This window comes from Petromyzon marinus, unplaced genomic scaffold, assembly GCF_048934315.1.
Source record: "Petromyzon marinus isolate PM22_M1 ecotype Great Lakes invasive population unplaced genomic scaffold, UKy_Petmar_22M1.pri1.0 PM_G_Scaffold_17, whole genome shotgun sequence".
NCBI lineage: Eukaryota > Metazoa > Chordata > Hyperoartia > Petromyzontiformes > Petromyzontidae > Petromyzon > Petromyzon marinus.
In genome coordinates, this window is record NW_027422728.1 from 4012769 (window position 1) to 4036339 (window position 23571).

General features: G+C 53.3%; 1 protein-coding gene across 2 annotated transcripts in view; it reads left to right on the forward strand.

Annotated features, from left to right (window-relative positions):
* LOC142911164 (coxsackievirus and adenovirus receptor homolog) overlaps positions 1-23571 on the forward strand; it is a 75734-nt gene that overhangs the window by 15953 nt on the left and 36210 nt on the right. For both annotated transcript variants that reach the window (XM_076060271.1, XM_076060272.1), the window contains exon 4: positions 1592-1744. In XM_076060271.1, the coding sequence (XP_075916386.1) occupies positions 1592-1744 (153 nt within the window). The remainder of the gene's footprint in view (positions 1-1591; positions 1745-23571) is intronic.

The window sequence follows — 23571 nt, forward strand, 5'->3', positions numbered from 1 at the left end:
GTGGGTCTCTGGGTCTCTGTGAGTGTCTCTGTGTCTGCGGGTCTCTGTGGGTCTCTGTGAGTCTCTGTGTCTGCGGGTCTCTGTGGGTCTGGGCGTCTGTGGGTCTCTGTGGGTCTCTGGGTGTCTGTGGGTCTCTGTGGGTCTCTGTGGGTCTGGTTGTCTGTGGGTCTCTGTGGGTCTCTGTGGGTCTCTGTGTCTGCGGGTCTCTGTGGGTCTGGGCGTCTGTGGGTCTCTGTGGGTCTCTGGGTGTCTGTGGGTCTCTGTGGGTCTGGGTGTCTGTGGGTCTCTGTGGGTCTCTGTGGGTCTCTGTGTCTGCGGGTCTCTGGGTCTCTGTGAGTCTCTGTGGGTCTCTGTGTCTGCGGGTCTCTGTGGGTCTCTGTTGGTCTGGGTGTCTGTGGGTCTCTGTGGGTGTCTCTGTGTCTGTGGGTCTCTGTGAGTCTGGGTGTCTGTGGGTCTCTGCAGGTCTCTGTGGGTGTCTCTGTGTCTGTGGGTCTCTGGGTCTTTATGGGTGTCTGTGGGTCTCTGTGAGTCTCTGTGAGTGTCTCTGTGTCTGTGGGTCTCTGTGAGTCTCTGTGAGTGTCTCTGTGTCTGCGGGTCTCTGTGGGTCTCTGTGGGTCTCTGTGGGTCTCTGTGTCTGTGGGTCTCTGGGTCTCTGTGAGTGTCTCTGTGTCTGCGGGTCTCTGTGGGTCTGGGTGTCTGTGGGTCTCTGTGGGTCTCTGTGGGTCTGGGTGTCTGTGGGTCTCTGTGGGTCTCTATGGGTGTCTCTGTGTCTGCACGTCTCTGTGGGTCTCTGTGAGTCTCTGTGGGTGTCTCTGTGTCTGCGGGTCTCTGTGGGTCTCTGTGAGTATTTGTGTCTGCGGGTCTCTGTGGGTCTGGGCGTCTGTGGGTCTCTGTGGGTCTCTGTGGGTCTGGGTGTCTGTGGGTCTCTGTGGGTCTCTGTGGGTCTGGGTGTCTGTGGGTCTCTGTGGGTCTCTGTGGGTCTCTGTGTCTGCGGGTCTCTGGGTCTCTGTGAGTCTCTCTGGGTCTCTGTGGGTGTCTCTGTGTCTGCGGGTCTCTGTGGGTCTCTGTGGGTCTGGGTGTCTGTGGGTCTCTGTGGGTGTCTCTGTGTCTGTGGGTTTCTGTGGGTCTGGGTGTCTGTGGGTCTCTGTGAGTCTCTGTGAGTGTCTCTGTGTCTCTGTGTCTGTGGGTCTTTGTGAGTCTCTGTGAGTGTCTCTGTGTCTGCGGGTCTCTGTGGGTCTCTGTGAGTCTCTGTGGGTCTCTGTGGGTCTCTGTGGGTGTCTCTGTGGGTCTCTGTGAGTGTCTCTGTGTCTGTGGGTCTCTGTGGGTGTCTGTGGGTCTCTGTGAGTCTCTCTGGGTCTCTGTGAGTGTCTCTGTGGGTCTCTGTGGGTGTCTCTGTGTCTGCGGCTCTCTGTGGGTGCCCGTGGGTGTCTGGGTGCCCGTGGGTGTCTACGAGTGTTACGTGCGCACGTTGATCTTGTTTCGTCACGTGGCCACAGGCGCCAAACGGAGCGCAACAGAGAGGACTTGGGCCTGTTGTGAGCCCTTTCTCCTGCTGCCCCACCCCCACCCCCCACTGTCCCACCTGGCACAGTGAAGCCGTCCCAGCCCAGCTGCGTGGTGAACGGTTCGCTGCAGCAGGGCGAGGAGCTGTCGCTGCAGTGCCTGTCCACGGAGGGGACGTCGCCCATCAGATATCGGTGGAGCAAGGCCGGCGGGGAGGAGGGTCCCTCACCGTCCGTGCTGGGTGGGTGGCACCTCAGACGGCGCGAGGAACGTGACGAGGACGATGACGACGATGACGACGATGACGACGATGATGACGATGATGACTATGATGATGATGATGAGACCCACAGACTCAACACACATAGAGACCCATAGACTCACCACACAGAGACCCATAGACTCACCACACAGAGAGTCCCACAGACTCACCACACAGAGACCCATAGACTCACCCCACACAGAGACCCATAGACTCACCACACACAGAGACCCACAGACTCACCACACACAGAGACTCATAGACTCACCACACACAGAGACCCATAGACTCACCACACACAGAGACCCATAGACTCACCACACACAGAGACCCATAGACTCACCACACACAGAGACCCATAGACTCACCACACACAGAGACCCATAGTCTCACCACACACAGAGACCCATAGACTCACCACACACAGAGACCCATAGACTCACCACACACAGAGACTCATAGAATCAGCACACAGAGACTCATAGACTCATCACCACACAGAGACTCATAGACTCAGCACACACAGATACTCATAGACTCACCACACAGAGACCCATAGACTCACCACACAGAGACCCATAGACTCACCACACAGAGCCCCATAGACTCACCACACAGAGACCCACAGACTCACCACACAGAGACCCATAGACTCACCACACAGAGACCCACAGACTCACCACACACAGAGACCCACATACTCACCACACAGAGACCCATAGACTCACCACACAGAGACCCATAGACTCATCACACAGAGACCCATAGACTCACCACACACAGAGTCTGTGGGTCTCTGAGACCCATAGAATCACCACACAGAGACCCACAGACTCACCACACACACAGACCCACAGACTCACCACACAGAGACCCATAGACTCACCACACAGAGACCCATAGACTCATCACACAGAGACCCATAGACTCACCACACACAGAGACCCATAGACTCACCACACAGAGACCCACAGACTCACCACACAGAGACCCACCACACAGAGACCCACAGACTCACCACACACAGAGACCCATAGACTCACCACACACAGAGACCCATAAACTCACCACACACAGAGACCCATAGACTCACCACACAGAGACCCATAGACTCACCACACAGAGACCCATAGACTCACCACACAGAGACCCATAGACTCACCACACAGAGACCCACAGACTCACCACACAGAGACCCACAGACTCACCACACCCAGAGACCCATAGACTCACCACACAGAGACCCATAGACTCACCACACAGAGACCCACAGACTCACCACACAGAGACCCATAGAATCATCACACAGAGACCCACAGACTCACCACACAGAGACCCACAGACTCACCACACACAGAGACCCATAGACTCACAAAGAGACCCACAGACTCACCACACAGAGACCCACAGACTCACCACACACAGAGACCCACAGACTCACTCACACAGAGACCCACAGACTCACCACACACACAGACCCACAGACTCACCACACAGAGACCCATAGACTCACCACACAGAGACCCACAGACTCACCACACACAGAGACCCACAGACTCACCACACAGAGACCCATAGACTCACCACACAGAGACCCATAGACTCATCACACACAGAGACCAACAGACTCACCACACACAGAGACCCACAGACTCACCACACAGAGACCCACAGACTCACCACACAGAGACCCACAGACTCACCACACAGAGACCCACAGACTCACCACACAGAGACCCATAGACTCACAAAGAGACCCACAGACTCACCACACAGAGACCCACAGACTCACCACACACAGAGACCCACAGACTCACTCACACAGAGACCCACAGACTCACCACACACAGAGACCCACAGACTCACCACACAGAGACCCATAGACTCACCACACAGAGACCCACAGACTCACCACACACAGAGACCCACAGACTCACCACACAGAGACCCATAGACTCACCACACAGAGACCCATAGACTCATCACACACAGAGACCAACAGACTCACCACACACAGAGACCCACAGACTCACCACACAGAGACCCACAGACTCACCACACAGAGACCCACAGACTCACCACACAGAGACCCACAGACTCACCACACAGAGACCCATAGACTCACCACACACAGAGACCCACAGACTCACCACACACAGACCCACAGACTCACCACACACAGACCCACAGACTCACCACACACAGAGACCCACAGACTCACCACACAGAAACCCACAGACTCACCACACAGAGACCCACAGACTCACCACACAGAGACCCATAGACTCACCACACAGAGACCCACAGACTCACCACACAGAGACCCACAGACTCTCCACACACAGAGACCCATAGACTCACAAAGAGACCCACAGACTCACCACACAGAGAGTCCCACAGACTCACCACACAGAGACCCATAGACTCACCACACACAGAGACCCATAGACTCACCACACACAGAGACCCATAGACTCACCACACACAGAGACCCACAGACTCACCACACACAGAGACTCATAGACTCACCACACACAGAGACCCATAGACTCACCACACACAGAGACCCATAGACTCACCACACACAGAGACCCATAGACTCACCACACACAGAGACCCATAGACTCACCACACACAGAGACCCATAGACTCACCACACACAGAGACCCATAGACTCACCACACACAGAGACCCATAGTCTCACCACACACAGAGACCCATAGACTCACCACACACAGAGACCCATAGACTCACCACACACAGAGACCCATAGACTCACCACACACAGAGACCCATAGACTCACCACACACAGAGACCCATAGTCTCACCACACACAGAGACCCATAGACTCACCACACACAGAGACCCATAGACTCACCACACACAGAGACCCATAGACTCACCACACACAGAGACCCATAGACTCACCACACACAGAGACCCATAGACTCACCACACACAGAGACTCATAGACTCACCACACACAGAGACCCATAGACTCACCACACACAGAGACCCATAGACTCACCACACACAGAGACCCATAGACTCACCACACACAGAGACCCATAGTCTCACCACACACAGATACCCATAGACTTACCACACACAGAGACCCATAGACTCACCACACACAGAGACCCATAGACTCACCACACACAGAGACCCATAGACTCACCACACACAGAGACCCACAGACTCACCACACACAGAGACTCATAGACTCACCACACACAGAGACCCATAGACTCACCACACACAGAGACCCATAGACTCACCACACACAGAGACCCATAGACTCACCACACACAGAGACCCATAGACTCACCACACACAGAGACGCATAGACTCACGACACACAGAGACCCATAGACTCACCACACACAGAGACCCATAGTCTCACCACACACAGAGACCCATAGACTTACCACACACAGAGACCCATAGACTCACCACACACAGAGACTCATAGAATCAGCACACAGAGACTCATAGACTCATCACCACACAGAGACTCATAGACTCAGCACACACAGATACTTATAGACTCACCACACAGAGACCCATAGACTCACCACACAGAGACCCATAGACTCACCACACAGAGACCCATAGACTCACCACACAGAGACCCACAGACTCACCACACAGAGACCCATAGACTCACCACACAGAGACCCACAGACTCACCACACACAGAGACCCACAGACTCACCACACAGAGACCCATAGACTCACCACACAGAGACCCATAGACTCATCACACAGAGACCCATAGACTCACCACACATAGAGACCCATAGACTCACCATACAGAGACCCACAGACTCACCACACAGAGACCCACAGACTCACCACACAGAGACCCACAGACTCACCACACACAGAGACCCATAGACTCACCACACACAGAGACCCATAAACTCACCACACACAGAGACCCATAGACTCACCACACAGAGACCCACAGACTCACCACACAGAGAACCACAGACTCACCACACACAGAGACCCATAGACTCACCACACAGAGACCCATAGACTCACCACACAGAGACCCACAGACTCACCACACAGAGACCCATAGAATCATCACACAGAGACCCACAGACTCACCACACAGAGACCCACAGACTCACCACACACAGAGACCCATAGACTCACAAAGAGACCCACAGACTCACCACACAGAGACCCACAGACTCACCACACACAGAGACCCACAGACTCACTCACACAGAGACCCACAGACTCACCACACACAGAGACCCACAGACTCACCACACAGAGACCCATAGACTCACCACACAGAGACCCACAGACTCACCACACACAGAGACCCACAGACTCACCACACAGAGACCCATAGACTCACCACACAGAGACCCTTAGACTCATCACACACAGAGACCAACAGACTCACCACACACAGAGACCCACAGACTCACCACACACAGACCCACAGACTCACCACACAGAGACCCACAGACTCACCACACAGAGACCCACAGACTCACCACACAGAGACCCATAGACTCACCACACACAGAGACCCACAGACTCACCACACACAGACCCACAGACTCACCACACACAGACCCACAGACTCACCACACACAGAGACCCACAGACTCACCACACAGAAACCCACAGACTCACCACACAGAGACCCACAGACTCACCACACAGAGACCCATAGACTCACCACACAGAGACCCACAGACTCACCACACAGAGACCCACAGACTCTCCACACACAGAGACCCATAGACTCACAAAGAGACCCACAGACTCACCACACAGAGAGTCCCACAGACTCACCACACAGAGACCCATAGACTCACCACACACAGAGACCCATAGACTCACCACACACAGAGACCCATAGACTCACCACACACAGAGACCCACAGACTCACCACACACAGAGACTCATAGACTCACCACACACAGAGACCCATAGACTCACCACACACAGAGACCCATAGACTCACCACACACAGAGACCCATAGACTCACCACACACAGAGACCCATAGACTCACCACACACAGAGACTCATAGACTCACCACACACAGAGACCCATAGACTCACCACACACAGAGACCCATAGACTCACCACACACAGAGACCCATAGACTCACCACACACAGAGACCCATAGTCTCACCACACACAGATACCCATAGACTTACCACACACAGAGACCCATAGACTCACCACACACAGAGACCCATAGACTCACCACACACAGAGACCCATAGACTCACCACACACAGAGACCCACAGACTCACCACACACAGAGACTCATAGACTCACCACACACAGAGACCCATAGACTCACCACACACAGAGACCCATAGACTCACCACACACAGAGACCCATAGACTCACCACACACAGAGACCCATAGACTCACCACACACAGAGACGCATAGACTCACGACACACAGAGACCCATAGACTCACCACACACAGAGACCCATAGTCTCACCACACACAGAGACCCATAGACTTACCACACACAGAGACCCATAGACTCACCACACACAGAGACTCATAGAATCAGCACACAGAGACTCATAGACTCATCACCACACAGAGACTCATAGACTCAGCACACACAGATACTTATAGACTCACCACACAGAGACCCATAGACTCACCACACAGAGACCCATAGACTCACCACACAGAGACCCATAGACTCACCACACAGAGACCCACAGACTCACCACACAGAGACCCATAGACTCACCACACAGAGACCCACAGACTCACCACACACAGAGACCCACAGACTCACCACACAGAGACCCATAGACTCACCACACAGAGACCCATAGACTCATCACACAGAGACCCATAGACTCACCACACATAGAGACCCATAGACTCACCATACAGAGACCCACAGACTCACCACACAGAGACCCACAGACTCACCACACAGAGACCCACAGACTCACCACACACAGAGACCCATAGACTCACCACACACAGAGACCCATAAACTCACCACACACAGAGACCCATAGACTCACCACACAGAGACCCACAGACTCACCACACAGAGAACCACAGACTCACCACACACAGAGACCCATAGACTCACCACACAGAGACCCATAGACTCACCACACAGAGACCCACAGACTCACCACACAGAGACCCATAGAATCATCACACAGAGACCCACAGACTCACCACACAGAGACCCACAGACTCACCACACACAGAGACCCATAGACTCACAAAGAGACCCACAGACTCACCACACAGAGACCCACAGACTCACCACACACAGAGACCCACAGACTCACTCACACAGAGACCCACAGACTCACCACACACAGAGACCCACAGACTCACCACACAGAGACCCATAGACTCACCACACAGAGACCCACAGACTCACCACACACAGAGACCCACAGACTCACCACACAGAGACCCATAGACTCACCACACAGAGACCCATAGACTCATCACACACAGAGACCAACAGACTCACCACACACAGAGACCCACAGACTCACCACACACAGACCCACAGACTCACCACACAGAGACCCACAGACTCACCACACAGAGACCCACAGACTCACCACACAGAGACCCATAGACTCACCACACACAGAGACCCACAGACTCACCACACACAGACCCACAGACTCACCACACACAGACCCACAGACTCACCACACACAGAGACCCACAGACTCACCACACAGAAACCCACAGACTCACCACACAGAGACCCACAGACTCACCACACAGAGACCCATAGACTCACCACACAGAGACCCACAGACTCACCACACAGAGACCCACAGACTCTCCACACACAGAGACCCATAGACTCACAAAGAGACCCACAGACTCACCACACAGAGAGTCCCACAGACTCACCACACAGAGACCCATAGACTCACCACACACAGAGACCCATAGACTCACCACACACAGAGACCCATAGACTCACCACACACAGAGACCCACAGACTCACCACACACAGAGACTCATAGACTCACCACACACAGAGACCCATAGACTCACCACACACAGAGACCCATAGACTCACCACACACAGAGACCCATAGACTCACCACACACAGAGACCCATAGACTCACCACACACAGAGACCCATAGACTCACCACACACAGAGACCCATAGACTCACCACACACAGAGACCCATAGTCTCACCACACACAGAGACCCATAGACTCACCACACACAGAGACCCATAGACTCACCACACACAGAGACCCATAGACTCACCACACACAGAGACCCATAGACTCACCACACACAGAGACCCATAGTCTCACCACACACAGAGACCCATAGACTCACCACACACAGAGACCCATAGACTCACCACACACAGAGACCCATAGACTCACCACACACAGAGACCCATAGACTCACCACACACAGAGACCCATAGACTCACCACACACAGAGACTCATAGACTCACCACACACAGAGACCCATAGACTCACCACACACAGAGACCCATAGACTCACCACACACAGAGACCCATAGACTCACCACACACAGAGACCCATAGTCTCACCACACACAGATACCCATAGACTTACCACACACAGAGACCCATAGACTCACCACACACAGAGACCCATAGACTCACCACACTAGAGACCCACAGACTCACCACACACAGAGACTCATAGACTCACCACACACAGAGACCCATAGACTCACCACACACAGAGACCCATAGACTCACCACACACAGAGACCCATAGACTCACCACACACAGAGACCCATAGACTCACCACACACAGAGACGCATAGACTCACGACACACAGAGACCCATAGACTCACCACACACAGAGACCCATAGTCTCACCACACACAGAGACCCATAGACTTACCACACACAGAGACCCATAGACTCACCACACACAGAGACTCATAGAATCAGCACACAGAGACTCATAGACTCATCACCACACAGAGACTCATAGACTCAGCACACACAAATACTTATAGACTCACCACACAGAGACCCATAGACTCACCACACAGAGACCCATAGACTCACCACACAGAGACCCATAGACTCACCACACAGAGACCCACAGACTCACCACACAGAGACCCATAGACTCACCACACAGAGACCCACAGACTCACCACACACAGAGACCCACAGACTCACCACACAGAGACCCATAGACTCACCACACATAGAGACCCATAGACTCACCATACAGAGACCCAAAGACTCACCACACAGAGACCCATAGACTCACCACACAGAGACCCACAGACTCACCACACAGAGACCCATAGACTCACCACACAGAGACCCACAGACTCACCACACACAGAGACCCATAGACTCATCACACAGAGACCCATAGACTCACCACACATAGAGACCCATAGACTCACCATACAGAGACCCACAGACTCACCACACAGAGACCCACAGACTCACCACACAGAGACCCACAGACTCACCACACACAGAGACCCATAGACTCACCACACACAGAGACCCATAAACTCACCACACACAGAGACCCATAGACTCACCACACAGAGACCCATAGACTCACCACACAGAGACCCACAGACTCACCACACACAGAGACCCGTAGACTCACCACACAGAGACCCATAGACTCACCACACAGAGACCCACAGACTCACCACACCGAGACCCATAGAATCATCACACAGAGACCCACAGACTCACCACACAGAGATCCACAGACTCACCACACACAGAGACCCATAGACTCACAAAGAGACCCACAGACTCACCACACAGAGACCCACAGACTCACCACACACAGAGGCCCACAGACTCACTCCCACAGAGACCCACAGACTCACCACACACAGAGACCCACAGACTCACCACACAGAGACCCATAGACTCACCACACAGAGACCCACAGACTCATCACACACAGAGACCCACAGACTCACCACACAGAGACCCATAGACTCACCACACAGAGACCCATAAACTCATCACACACAGAGACCAACATACTCACCACACACAGAGACCCACAGACTCACCACACAGACACCCACAGACTCACCACACAGAGACTCATAGACTCACCACACAGAGACCCACAGACTCACCACACAGAGACTCACAAACTCACCACACACAGAGACCCACAGACTCACCACACAGAGACCCACAGACTCACCACACAGAGACCCACAGACTCACCACACACAGAGACCCACAGACTCACCACACAGAGACCCACATACTCACCACTCAGAGACCCACAGACTCACTACACAGAGACCCACAGACTCACCACACACAGAGACCCACAGACTCATCACACAGAGACCCACAGACTCACCACACAGAGACCCACAGAATCACCACACAGAGACCCACAGACTCACCACACAGAGACCCATAGACTCACCACACACAGAGACCCACAGACTCACCACACAGAGACCCACAGACTCTCCACACACAGAGACCCATAGACTCACAAAGAGACCCACAGACTCACCACACAGAGAGTCCCACAGACTCACCACACAGAGACCCATAGACTCACCACACACAGAGACCCATAGACTCACCACACACAGAGACCCATAGACTCACCACACACAGAGACCCACAGACTCACCACACACAGAGACTCATAGACTCACCACACACAGAGACCCATAGACTCACCACACACAGAGACCCATAGACTCACCACACACAGAGACCCATAGACTCACCACACACAGAGACCCATAGACTCACCACACACAGAGACCCATAGACTCACCACACACAGAGACCCATAGACTCACCACACACAGAGACCCATAGTCTCACCACACACAGAGACCCATAGACTCACCACACACACAGACCCATAGACTCACCACACACAGAGACCCATAGACTCACCACACACAGAGACCCATAGACTCACCACACACAGAGACCCATAGTCTCACCACACACAGAGACCCATAGACTCACCACACACAGAGACCCATAGACTCACCACACACAGAGACCCATAGACTCACCACACACAGAGACTCATAGACTCACCACACACAGAGACCCATAGACTCACCACACACAGAGACCCATAGACTCACCACACACAGAGACCCATAGACTCACCACACACAGAGAGCCATAGTCTCACCACACACAGATACCCATAGACTTACCACACACAGAGACCCATAGACTCACCACACACAGAGACCCATAGACTCACCACACACAGAGACCCATAGACTCACCACACACAGAGACCCACAGACTCACCACACACAGAGACTCATAGACTCACCACACACAGAGACCCATAGACTCACCACACACAGAGACCCATAGACTCACCACACACAGAGACCCATAGACTCACCACACACAGAGACCCATAGACTCACCACACACAGAGACGCATAGACTCACGACACACAGAGACCCATAGACTCACCACACACAGAGACCCATAGTCTCACCACACACAGAGACCCATAGACTTACCACACACAGAGACCCATAGACTCACCACACACAGAGACTCATAGAATCAGCACACAGAGACTCATAGACTCATCACCACACAGAGACTCATAGACTCAGCACACACAGATACTTATAGACTCACCACACAGAGACCCATAGACTCACCACACAGAGACCCATAGACTCACCACACAGAGACCCATAGACTCACCACACAGAGACCCACAGACTCACCACACAGAGACCCATAGACTCACCACACAGAGACCCACAGACTCACCACACACAGAGACCCACAGACTCACCACACAGAGACCCATAGACTCACCACACAGAGACCCATAGACTCATCACACAGAGACCCATAGACTCACCACACATAGAGACCCATAGACTCACCATACAGAGACCCACAGACTCACCACACAGAGACCCACAGACTCACCACACAGAGACCCACAGACTCACCACACACAGAGACCCATAGACTCACCACACACAGAGACCCATAAACTCACCACACACAGAGACCCATAGACTCACCACACAGAGACCCACAGACTCACCACACAGAGAACCACAGACTCACCACACACAGAGACCCATAGACTCACCACACAGAGACCCATAGACTCACCACACAGAGACCCACAGACTCACCACACAGAGACCCATAGAATCATCACACAGAGACCCACAGACTCACCACACAGAGACCCACAGACTCACCACACACAGAGACCCATAGACTCACAAAGAGACCCACAGACTCACCACACAGAGACCCACAGACTCACCACACACAGAGACCCACAGACTCACTCACACAGAGACCCACAGACTCACCACACACAGAGACCCACAGACTCACCACACAGAGACCCATAGACTCACCACACAGAGACCCACAGACTCACCACACACAGAGACCCACAGACTCACCACACAGAGACCCATAGACTCACCACACAGAGACCCATAGACTCATCACACACAGAGACCAACAGACTCACCACACACAGAGACCCACAGACTCACCACACACAGACCCACAGACTCACCACACAGAGACCCACAGACTCACCACACAGAGACCCACAGACTCACCACACAGAGACCCATAGACTCACCACACACAGAGACCCACAGACTCACCACACACAGACCCACAGACTCACCACACACAGACCCACAGACTCACCACACACAGAGACCCACAGACTCACCACACAGAAACCCACAGACTCACCACACAGAGACCCACAGACTCACCACACAGAGACCCATAGACTCACCACACAGAGACCCACAGACTCACCACACAGAGACCCACAGACTCTCCACACACAGAGACCCATAGACTCACAAAGAGACCCACAGACTCACCACACAGAGAGTCCCACAGACTCACCACACAGAGACCCATAGACTCACCACACACAGAGACCCATAGACTCACCACACACAGAGACCCATAGACTCACCACACACAGAGACCCACAGACTCACCACACACAGAGACTCATAGACTCACCACACACAGAGACCCATAGACTCACCACACACAGAGACCCATAGACTCACCACACACAGAGACCCATAGACTCACCACACACAGAGACCCATAGACTCACCACACACAGAGACCCATAGACTCACCACACACAGAGACCCATAAACTCACCACACACAGAGACCCATAGACTCACCACACAGAGACCCACAGACTCACCACACAGAGAACCACAGACTCACCACACACAGAGACCCATAGACTCACCACACAGAGACCCATAGACTCACCACACAGAGACCCACAGACTCACCACACAGAGACCCATAGAATCATCACACAGAGACCCACAGACTCACCACACACAGAGACCCATAGACTCACCACACACAGAGACCCATAGACTCACCACACACAGAGACCCATAGACTCACCACACATTTAGACTCATAGACTCACCACACACAGAGACCCATAGACTCACCACACACAGAGACCCATAGACTCACCACACACAGAGACCCACAGACTCACCACACACAGAGACCCATAGTCTCACCACACACAGATACCCATAGACTTACCACACACAGAGACCCATAGACTCACCACACACAGAGACCCATAGACTCACCACACTAGAGACCCACAGACTCACCACACACAGAGACTCATAGACTCACCACACACAGAGACCCATAGACTCACCACACACAGAGACCCATAGACTCACCACACACAGAGACCCATAGACTCACCACACACAGAGACCCATAGACTCACCACACACAGAGACGCATAGACTCACGACACACAGAGACCCATAGACTCACCACACACAGAGACCCATAGTCTCACCACACACAGAGACCCATAGACTTACCACACACAGAGACCCATAGACTCACCACACACAGAGACTCATAGAATCAGCACACAGAGACTCATAGACTCATCACCACACAGAGACTCATAGACTCAGCACACACAAATACTTATAGACTCACCACACAGAGACCCATAGACTCACCACACAGAGACCCATAGACTCACCACACAGAGACCCATAGACTCACCACACAGAGACCCACAGACTCACCACACAGAGACCCATAGACTCACCACACAGAGACCCACAGACTCACCACACACAGAGACCCACAGACTCACCACACAGAGACCCATAGACTCACCACACATAGAGACCCATAGACTCACCATACAGAGACCCACAGACTCACCACACAGAGACCCATAGACTCACCACACAGAGACCCACAGACTCACCACACAGAGACCCATAGACTCACCACACAGAGACCCACAGACTCACCACACACAGAGACCCATAGACTCATCACACAGAGACCCATAGACTCACCACACATAGAGACCCATAGACTCACCATACAGAGACCCACAGACTCACCACACAGAGACCCACAGACTCACCACACAGAGACCCACAGACTCACCACACACAGAGACCCATAGACTCACCACACACAGAGACCCATAAACTCACCACACACAGAGACCCATAGACTCACCACACAGAGACCCATAGACTCACCACACAGAGACCCATAGACTCACCACACAGATACCCATAGACTCACCACACAGAGACCCACAGACTCACCACACAGAGACCCACAGACTCACCACACACAGAGACCCGTAGACTCACCACACAGAGACCCATAGACTCACCACACAGAGACCCACAGACTCACCACACCGAGACCCATAGAATCATCACACAGAGACCCACAGACTCACCACACAGAGATCCACAGACTCACCACACACAGAGACCCATAGACTCACAAAGAGACCCACAGCCTCACCACACAGAGACCCACAGACTCACCACACACAGAGGCCCACAGACTCACTCCCACAGAGACCCACAGACTCACCACACACAGAGACCCACAGACTCACCACACAGAGACCCATAGACTCACCACACAGAGACCCACAGACTCATCACACACAGAGACCCACAGACTCACCACACAGAGACCCATAGACTCACCACACAGAGACCCATAAACTCATCACACACAGAGACCAACATACTCACCACACACAGAGACCCACAGACTCACCACACAGACACCCACAGACTCACCACACAGAGACTCATAGACTCACCACACAGAGACCCACAGACTCACCACACAGAGACTCACAAACTCACCACACACAGAGACCCACAGACTCACCACACAGAGACCCACAGACTCACCACACAGAGACCCACAGACTCACCACACACAGAGACCCACAGACTCACCACACAGAGACCCACATACTCACCACACAGAGACCCACAGACTCACTACACAGAGACCCACAGACTCACCACACACAGAGACCCACAGACTCATCACACAGAGACCCACAGACTCACCACACAGAGACCCACAGAATCACCACACAGAGACCCACAGACTCACCACACAGAGACCCATAGACTCACCACACACAGCGACCCACAGACTCACCACACACAGACCCACAGACTCACCACACACAGAGACCCATAGACTCACCACACACAGAGACCCATAGACTCACCACACACAGAGACCCATAGACTCACCACACACAGAGACCCATAGTCTCACCACACACAGAGACCCATAGACTCACCACACACAGAGACCCATAGACTCACCACACACAGAGACCCATAGACTCACCACACACAGAGACCCATAGACTCACCACACACAGAGACCCATAGACTCACCACACACAGAGACTCATAGACTCACCACACACAGAGACCCATAGACTCACCACACACAGAGACCCATAGACTCACCACACACAGAGACCCATAGACTCACCACACACAGAGACCCATAGTCTCACCACACACAGATACCCATAGACTTACCACACACAGAGACCCATAGACTCACCACACACAGAGACCCATAGACTCACCACACACAGAGACCCATAGACTCACCACACACAGAGACCCACAGACTCACCACACACAGAGACTCATAGACTCACCACACACAGAGACCCATAGACTCACCACACACAGAGACCCATAGACTCACCACACACAGAGACCCATAGACTCACCACACACAGAGACCCATAGACTCACCACACACAGAGACGCATAGACTCACGACACACAGAGACCCATAGACTCACCACACACAGAGACCCATAGTCTCACCACACACAGAGACCCATAGACTTACCACACACAGAGACCCATAGACTCACCACACACAGAGACTCATAGAATCAGCACACAGAGACTCATAGACTCATCACCACACAGAGACTCATAGACTCAGCACACACAGATACTTATAGACTCACCACACAGAGACCCATAGACTCACCACACAGAGACCCATAGACTCACCACACAGAGACCCATAGACTCACCACACAGAGACCCACAGACTCACCACACACAGAGACCCACAGACTCACCACACAGAGACCCATAGACTCACCACACAGAGACCCATAGACTCACCACACATAGAGACCCATAGACTCACCATACAGAGACCCACAGACTCACCACACAGAGACCCACAGACTCACCACACAGAGACCCACAGACTCACCACACACAGAGACCCATAGACTCACCACACACAGAGACCCATAAACTCACCACACACAGAGACCCATAGACTCACCACACAGAGACCCATAGACTCACCACACAGAGACCCATAGACTCACCACACAGAGACCCATAGACTCACCACACAGAGACCCACAGACTCACCACACAGAGACCCACAGACTCATCACACACAGAGACCCGTAGACTCACCACACAGAGACCCATAGACTCACCACACAGAGACCCACAGACTCACCACACAGAGACCCATAGAATCATCACACAGAGACCCACAGACTCACCACACAGAGACCCACAGACTCACCACACACAGAGACCCATAGACTCACAAAGAGACCCACAGACTCACCACACAGAGACCCACAGACTCACCACACACAGAGACCCACAGACTCACTCCCACAGAGACCCACAGACTCACCACACACAGAGACCCACAGACTCACCACACAGAGACCCATAGACTCACCACACAGAGACCCACAGACTCATCACACACAGAGACCCATAGACTCACCACACACAGAGACCCATAGACTCACCACACACAGAGACCCATAGACTCACCACACACAGAGACCCATAGACTCACCACACACAGAGACGCATAGACTCACGACACACAGAGACCCATAGACTCACCACACACAGAGACCCATAGTCTCACCACACACAGAGACCCATAGACTTACCACACACAGAGACCCATAGACTCACCACACACAGAGACTCATAGAATCAGCACACAGAGACTCATAGACTCATCACCACACAGAGACTCATAGACTCAGCACACACAGATACTTATAGACTCACCACACAGAGACCCATAGACTCACCACACAGAGACCCATAGACTCACCACACAGAGACCCATAGACTCACCACACAGAGACCCACAGACTCACCACACACAGAGACCCACAGACTCACCACACAGAGACCCATAGACTCACCACACAGAGACCCATAGACTCACCACACATAGAGACCCATAGACTCACCATACAGAGACCCACAGACTCACCACACAGAGACCCACAGACTCACCACACAGAGACCCACAGACTCACCACACACAGAGACCCATAGACTCACCACACACAGAGACCCATAAACTCACCACACACAGAGACCCATAGACTCACCACACAGAGACCCATAGACTCACCACACAGAGACCCATAGACTCACCACACAGAGACCCATAGACTCACCACACAGAGACCCACAGACTCACCACACAGAGACCCACAGACTCATCACACACAGAGACCCGTAGACTCACCACACAGAGACCCATAGACTCACCACACAGAGACCCACAGACTCACCACACAGAGACCCATAGAATCATCACACAGAGACCCACAGACTCACCACACAGAGACCCACAGACTCACCACACACAGAGACCCATAGACTCACAAAGAGACCCACAGACTCACCACACAGAGACCCACAGACTCACCACACACAGAGACCCACAGACTCACTCCCACAGAGACCCACAGACTCACCACACACAGAGACCCACAGACTCACCACACAGAGACCCATAGACTCACCACACAGAGACCCACAGACTCAGCACACACAGAGACCCACAGACTCACCACACAGAGACCCATAGACTCACCACACAGAGACCCATAGACTCATCACACACAGAGACCAACATACTCACCACACACAGAGACCCACAGACTCACCACACAGACACCCACAGACTCACCACACAGAGACTCATAGACTCACCACACAGAGACCCACAGACTCACCACACAGAGACTCACAAACTCACCACACACAGAGACCCACAGACTCACCACACAGAGACCCACAGACTCACCACACAGAGACCCACAGACTCACCACACAGAGACCCACAGACTCACCACACAGAGACCCACAGACTCACCACACAGAGACCCACAGACTCACTACACAGAGACCCACAGACTCACCACACACAGAGACCCACAGACTCATCACACAGAGACCCACAGACTCACCACACAGAGACCCACAGAATCACCACACAGAGACCCACAGACTCACCACACAGAGACCCATAGACTCACCACACACAGCGACCCACAGACTCACCACACACAGACCCACAGACTCACCACACACAGAGACCCACAGACTCACCACCCAGAGACCCACAGACTCACCACACAGAGACCCACAGACTCACCACACAGAGACCCATAGACTCACCACACACAGAGACCCATAGACTCACCACACAGAGACCCACAGACTCACCACACAGAGACCCACAGACTCACCACACACAGAGACCCATAGACTCACAAAGAGACCCACAGACTCACTACACAGAGACCCACAGACTCACCACACACAGAGACCCACAGACTCACTCACACAGAGACCCACAGACTCACCACACACAGAGACCCACAGACTCAACACACAGAGACCCATAGACTCACCACACAGAGACCCACAGACTCACCACACACAGAGACCCACAGACTCACCACACAGAGACCCATAGACTCACCACACAGAGACCCATAGACTCATCACACACAGAGACCCACAGACTCACCACACACAGAGACCCACAGACTCACCACACAGACACCCACAGACTCACCACACAGAGACCCATAGACTCACCACACAGAGACCCACAGACTCACCACACAGAGACTCATAGACTCACCACACAGAGACCCACAGACTCACCACACATAGACTCACAAACTCACCACACACAGAGACCCACAGACTCACCACACAGAGACCCATAGACTCACCACACAGAGACCCATAGACTCATCACACACAGAGACCCACAGACTCACCACACACAGAGACCCACAGACTCACCACACAGACACCCACAGACTCACCACACAGAGACCCATAGACTCACCACACAGAGACCCACAGACTCACCACACAGAGACCCACAGACTCACCACACAGAGACCCACAGACTCACCACACACAGAGACCCATAGACTCACCACACACAGAGACCCATAAACTCACCACACACAGAGACCCATAGACTCACCACACAGAGACCCATAGACTCACCACACAGAGACCCATAGACTCACCACACAGAGACCCATAGACTCACCACACAGAGACCCACAGACTCACCACACAGAGACCCACAGACTCATCACACACAGAGACCCGTAGACTCACCACACAGAGACCCATAGACTCACCACACAGAGACCCACAGACTCACCACACAGAGACCCATAGAATCATCACACAGAGACCCACAGACTCACCACACAGAGACCCACAGACTCACCACACACAGAGACCCATAGACTCACAAAGAGACCCACAGACTCACCACACAGAGACCCACAGACTCACCACACACAGAGACCCACAGACTCACTCCCACAGAGACCCACAGACTCACCACACACAGAGACCCACAGACTCACCACACAGAGACCCATAGACTCACCACACAGAGACCCACAGACTCATCACACACGGAGACCCACAGACTCACCACACAGAGACCCATAGACTCACCACACAGAGACCCATAGACTCATCACACACAGAGACCAACATACTCACCACACACAGAGACCCACAGACTCACCACACAGACACCCACAGACTCACCACACAGAGACTCATAGACTCACCACACAGAGACCCACAGACTCACCACACAGAGACTCACAAACTCACCACACACAGAGACCCACAGACTCACCACACAGAGACCCACAGACTCACCACACAGAGACCCACAGACTCACCACACAGAGACCCACAGACTCACCACACAGAGACCCACAGACTCACCACACAGAGACCCACAGACTCACTACACAGAGACCCACAGACTCACCACACACAGAGACCCACAGACTCATCACACAGAGACCCACAGACTCACCACACAGAGACCCACAGAATCACCACACAGAGACCCACAGACTCACCACACAGAGACCCATAGACTCACCACACACAGCGACCCACAGACTCACCACACACAGACCCACAGACTCACCACACACAGAGACCCACAGACTCACCACCCAGAGACCCACAGACTCACCACACAGAGACCCACAGACTCACCACACAGAGACCCATAGACTCACCACACACAGAGACCCATAGACTCACCACACAGAGACCCACAGACTCACCACAAAGAGACCCACAGACTCACCACACACAGAGACCCATAGTCTCACAAAGAGACCCACAGACTCACCACACAGAGACCCACAGACTCACCACACACAGAGACCCACAGACTCACTCACACAGAGACCCACAGACTCACCACACACAGAGACCCACAGACTCAACACACAGAGACCCATAGACTCACCACACAGAGACCCACAGACTCACCACACACAGAGACCCACAGACTCACCACACAGAGACCCATAGACTCACCACACAGAGACCCATAGACTCATCACACACAGAGACCCACAGACTCACCACACACAGAGACCCACAGACTCACCACACAGACACCCACAGACTCACCACACAGAGACCCATAGACTCACCACACAGAGACCCACAGACTCACCACACAGAGACTCATAGACTCACCACACAGAGACCCACAGACTCACCACACATAGACTCACAAACTCACCACACACAGAGACCCACAGACTCACCACACAGAGACCCATAGACTCACCACACAGAGACCCATAGACTCATCACACACAGAGACCCACAGACTCACCACACACAGAGACCCACAGACTCACCACACAGACACCCACAGACTCACCACACAGAGACCCATAGACTCACCACACAGAGACCCACAGACTCACCACACAGAGACTCATAGACTCACCACACAGAGACTCACAAACTCACCACACACAGAGACCCACAGACTCACCACACAGAGGCCCACAGACTCACCACACAGAGACCCACAGACTCACCACACACAGAGACCCACAGACTCACCACACAGAGACACACAGACTCACCACACAGAGACCCACAGACTCACCACACAGAGACCCACAGACTCACCACACACAGAGACCCACAGACTCATCACACAGAGACCCACAGACTCACCACACACAGACCCACAGACTCACCACACACATAGACCCACAGACTCACCACACAGAGACCCACAGACTCACCACACAGAGACCCACAGACTCACCACACAGAGACCCACAGACTCACCACACACAGAGACCCATAGACTCACCACACAGAGACCCACAGACTCACCACACAGAGACCCATAGACTCACCACACACAGAGACCCACAGACTCACCACACAGAGACCCATAGACTCACCACACAGAGACCCACAGACTCACCACACACAGAGACCCACAGACTCACTCACACAGAGACCCACAGACTCACCACACACAGAGACCCACAGACTCAACACACAGAGACCCATAGACTCACCACACAGAGACCCACAGACTCACCACACACAGAGACCCACAGACTCACCACACAGAGACCCATAGACTCACCACACAGAGACCCATAGACTCATCACACACAGAGACCCACAGACTCACCACACACAGAGACCCACAGACTCACCACACAGACACCCACAGACTCACCACACAGAGACCCATAGACTCACCACACAGAGACCCACAGACTCACCACACAGAGACTCATAGACTCACCACACAGAGACCCACAGACTCACCACACAGAGACTCACAAACTCACCACACACAGAGACCCACAGACTCACCACACAGAGACCCACAGACTCACCACACAGAGACCCACAGACTCATCACACACAGAGACCCGTAGACTCACCACACAGAGACCCATAGACTCACCACACAGAGACCCATAGACTCACCACACAGAGACCCACAGACTCACCACACAGAGACCCACAGACTCATCACACACAGAGACCCGTAGACTCACCACACAGAGACCCATAGACTCACCACACAGAGACCCACAGACTCACCACACAGAGACCCATAGAATCATCACACAGAGACCCACAGACTCACCACACAGAGACCCACAGACTCACCACACACAGAGACCCATAGACTCACAAAGAGACCCACAGACTCACCACACAGAGACCCACAGACT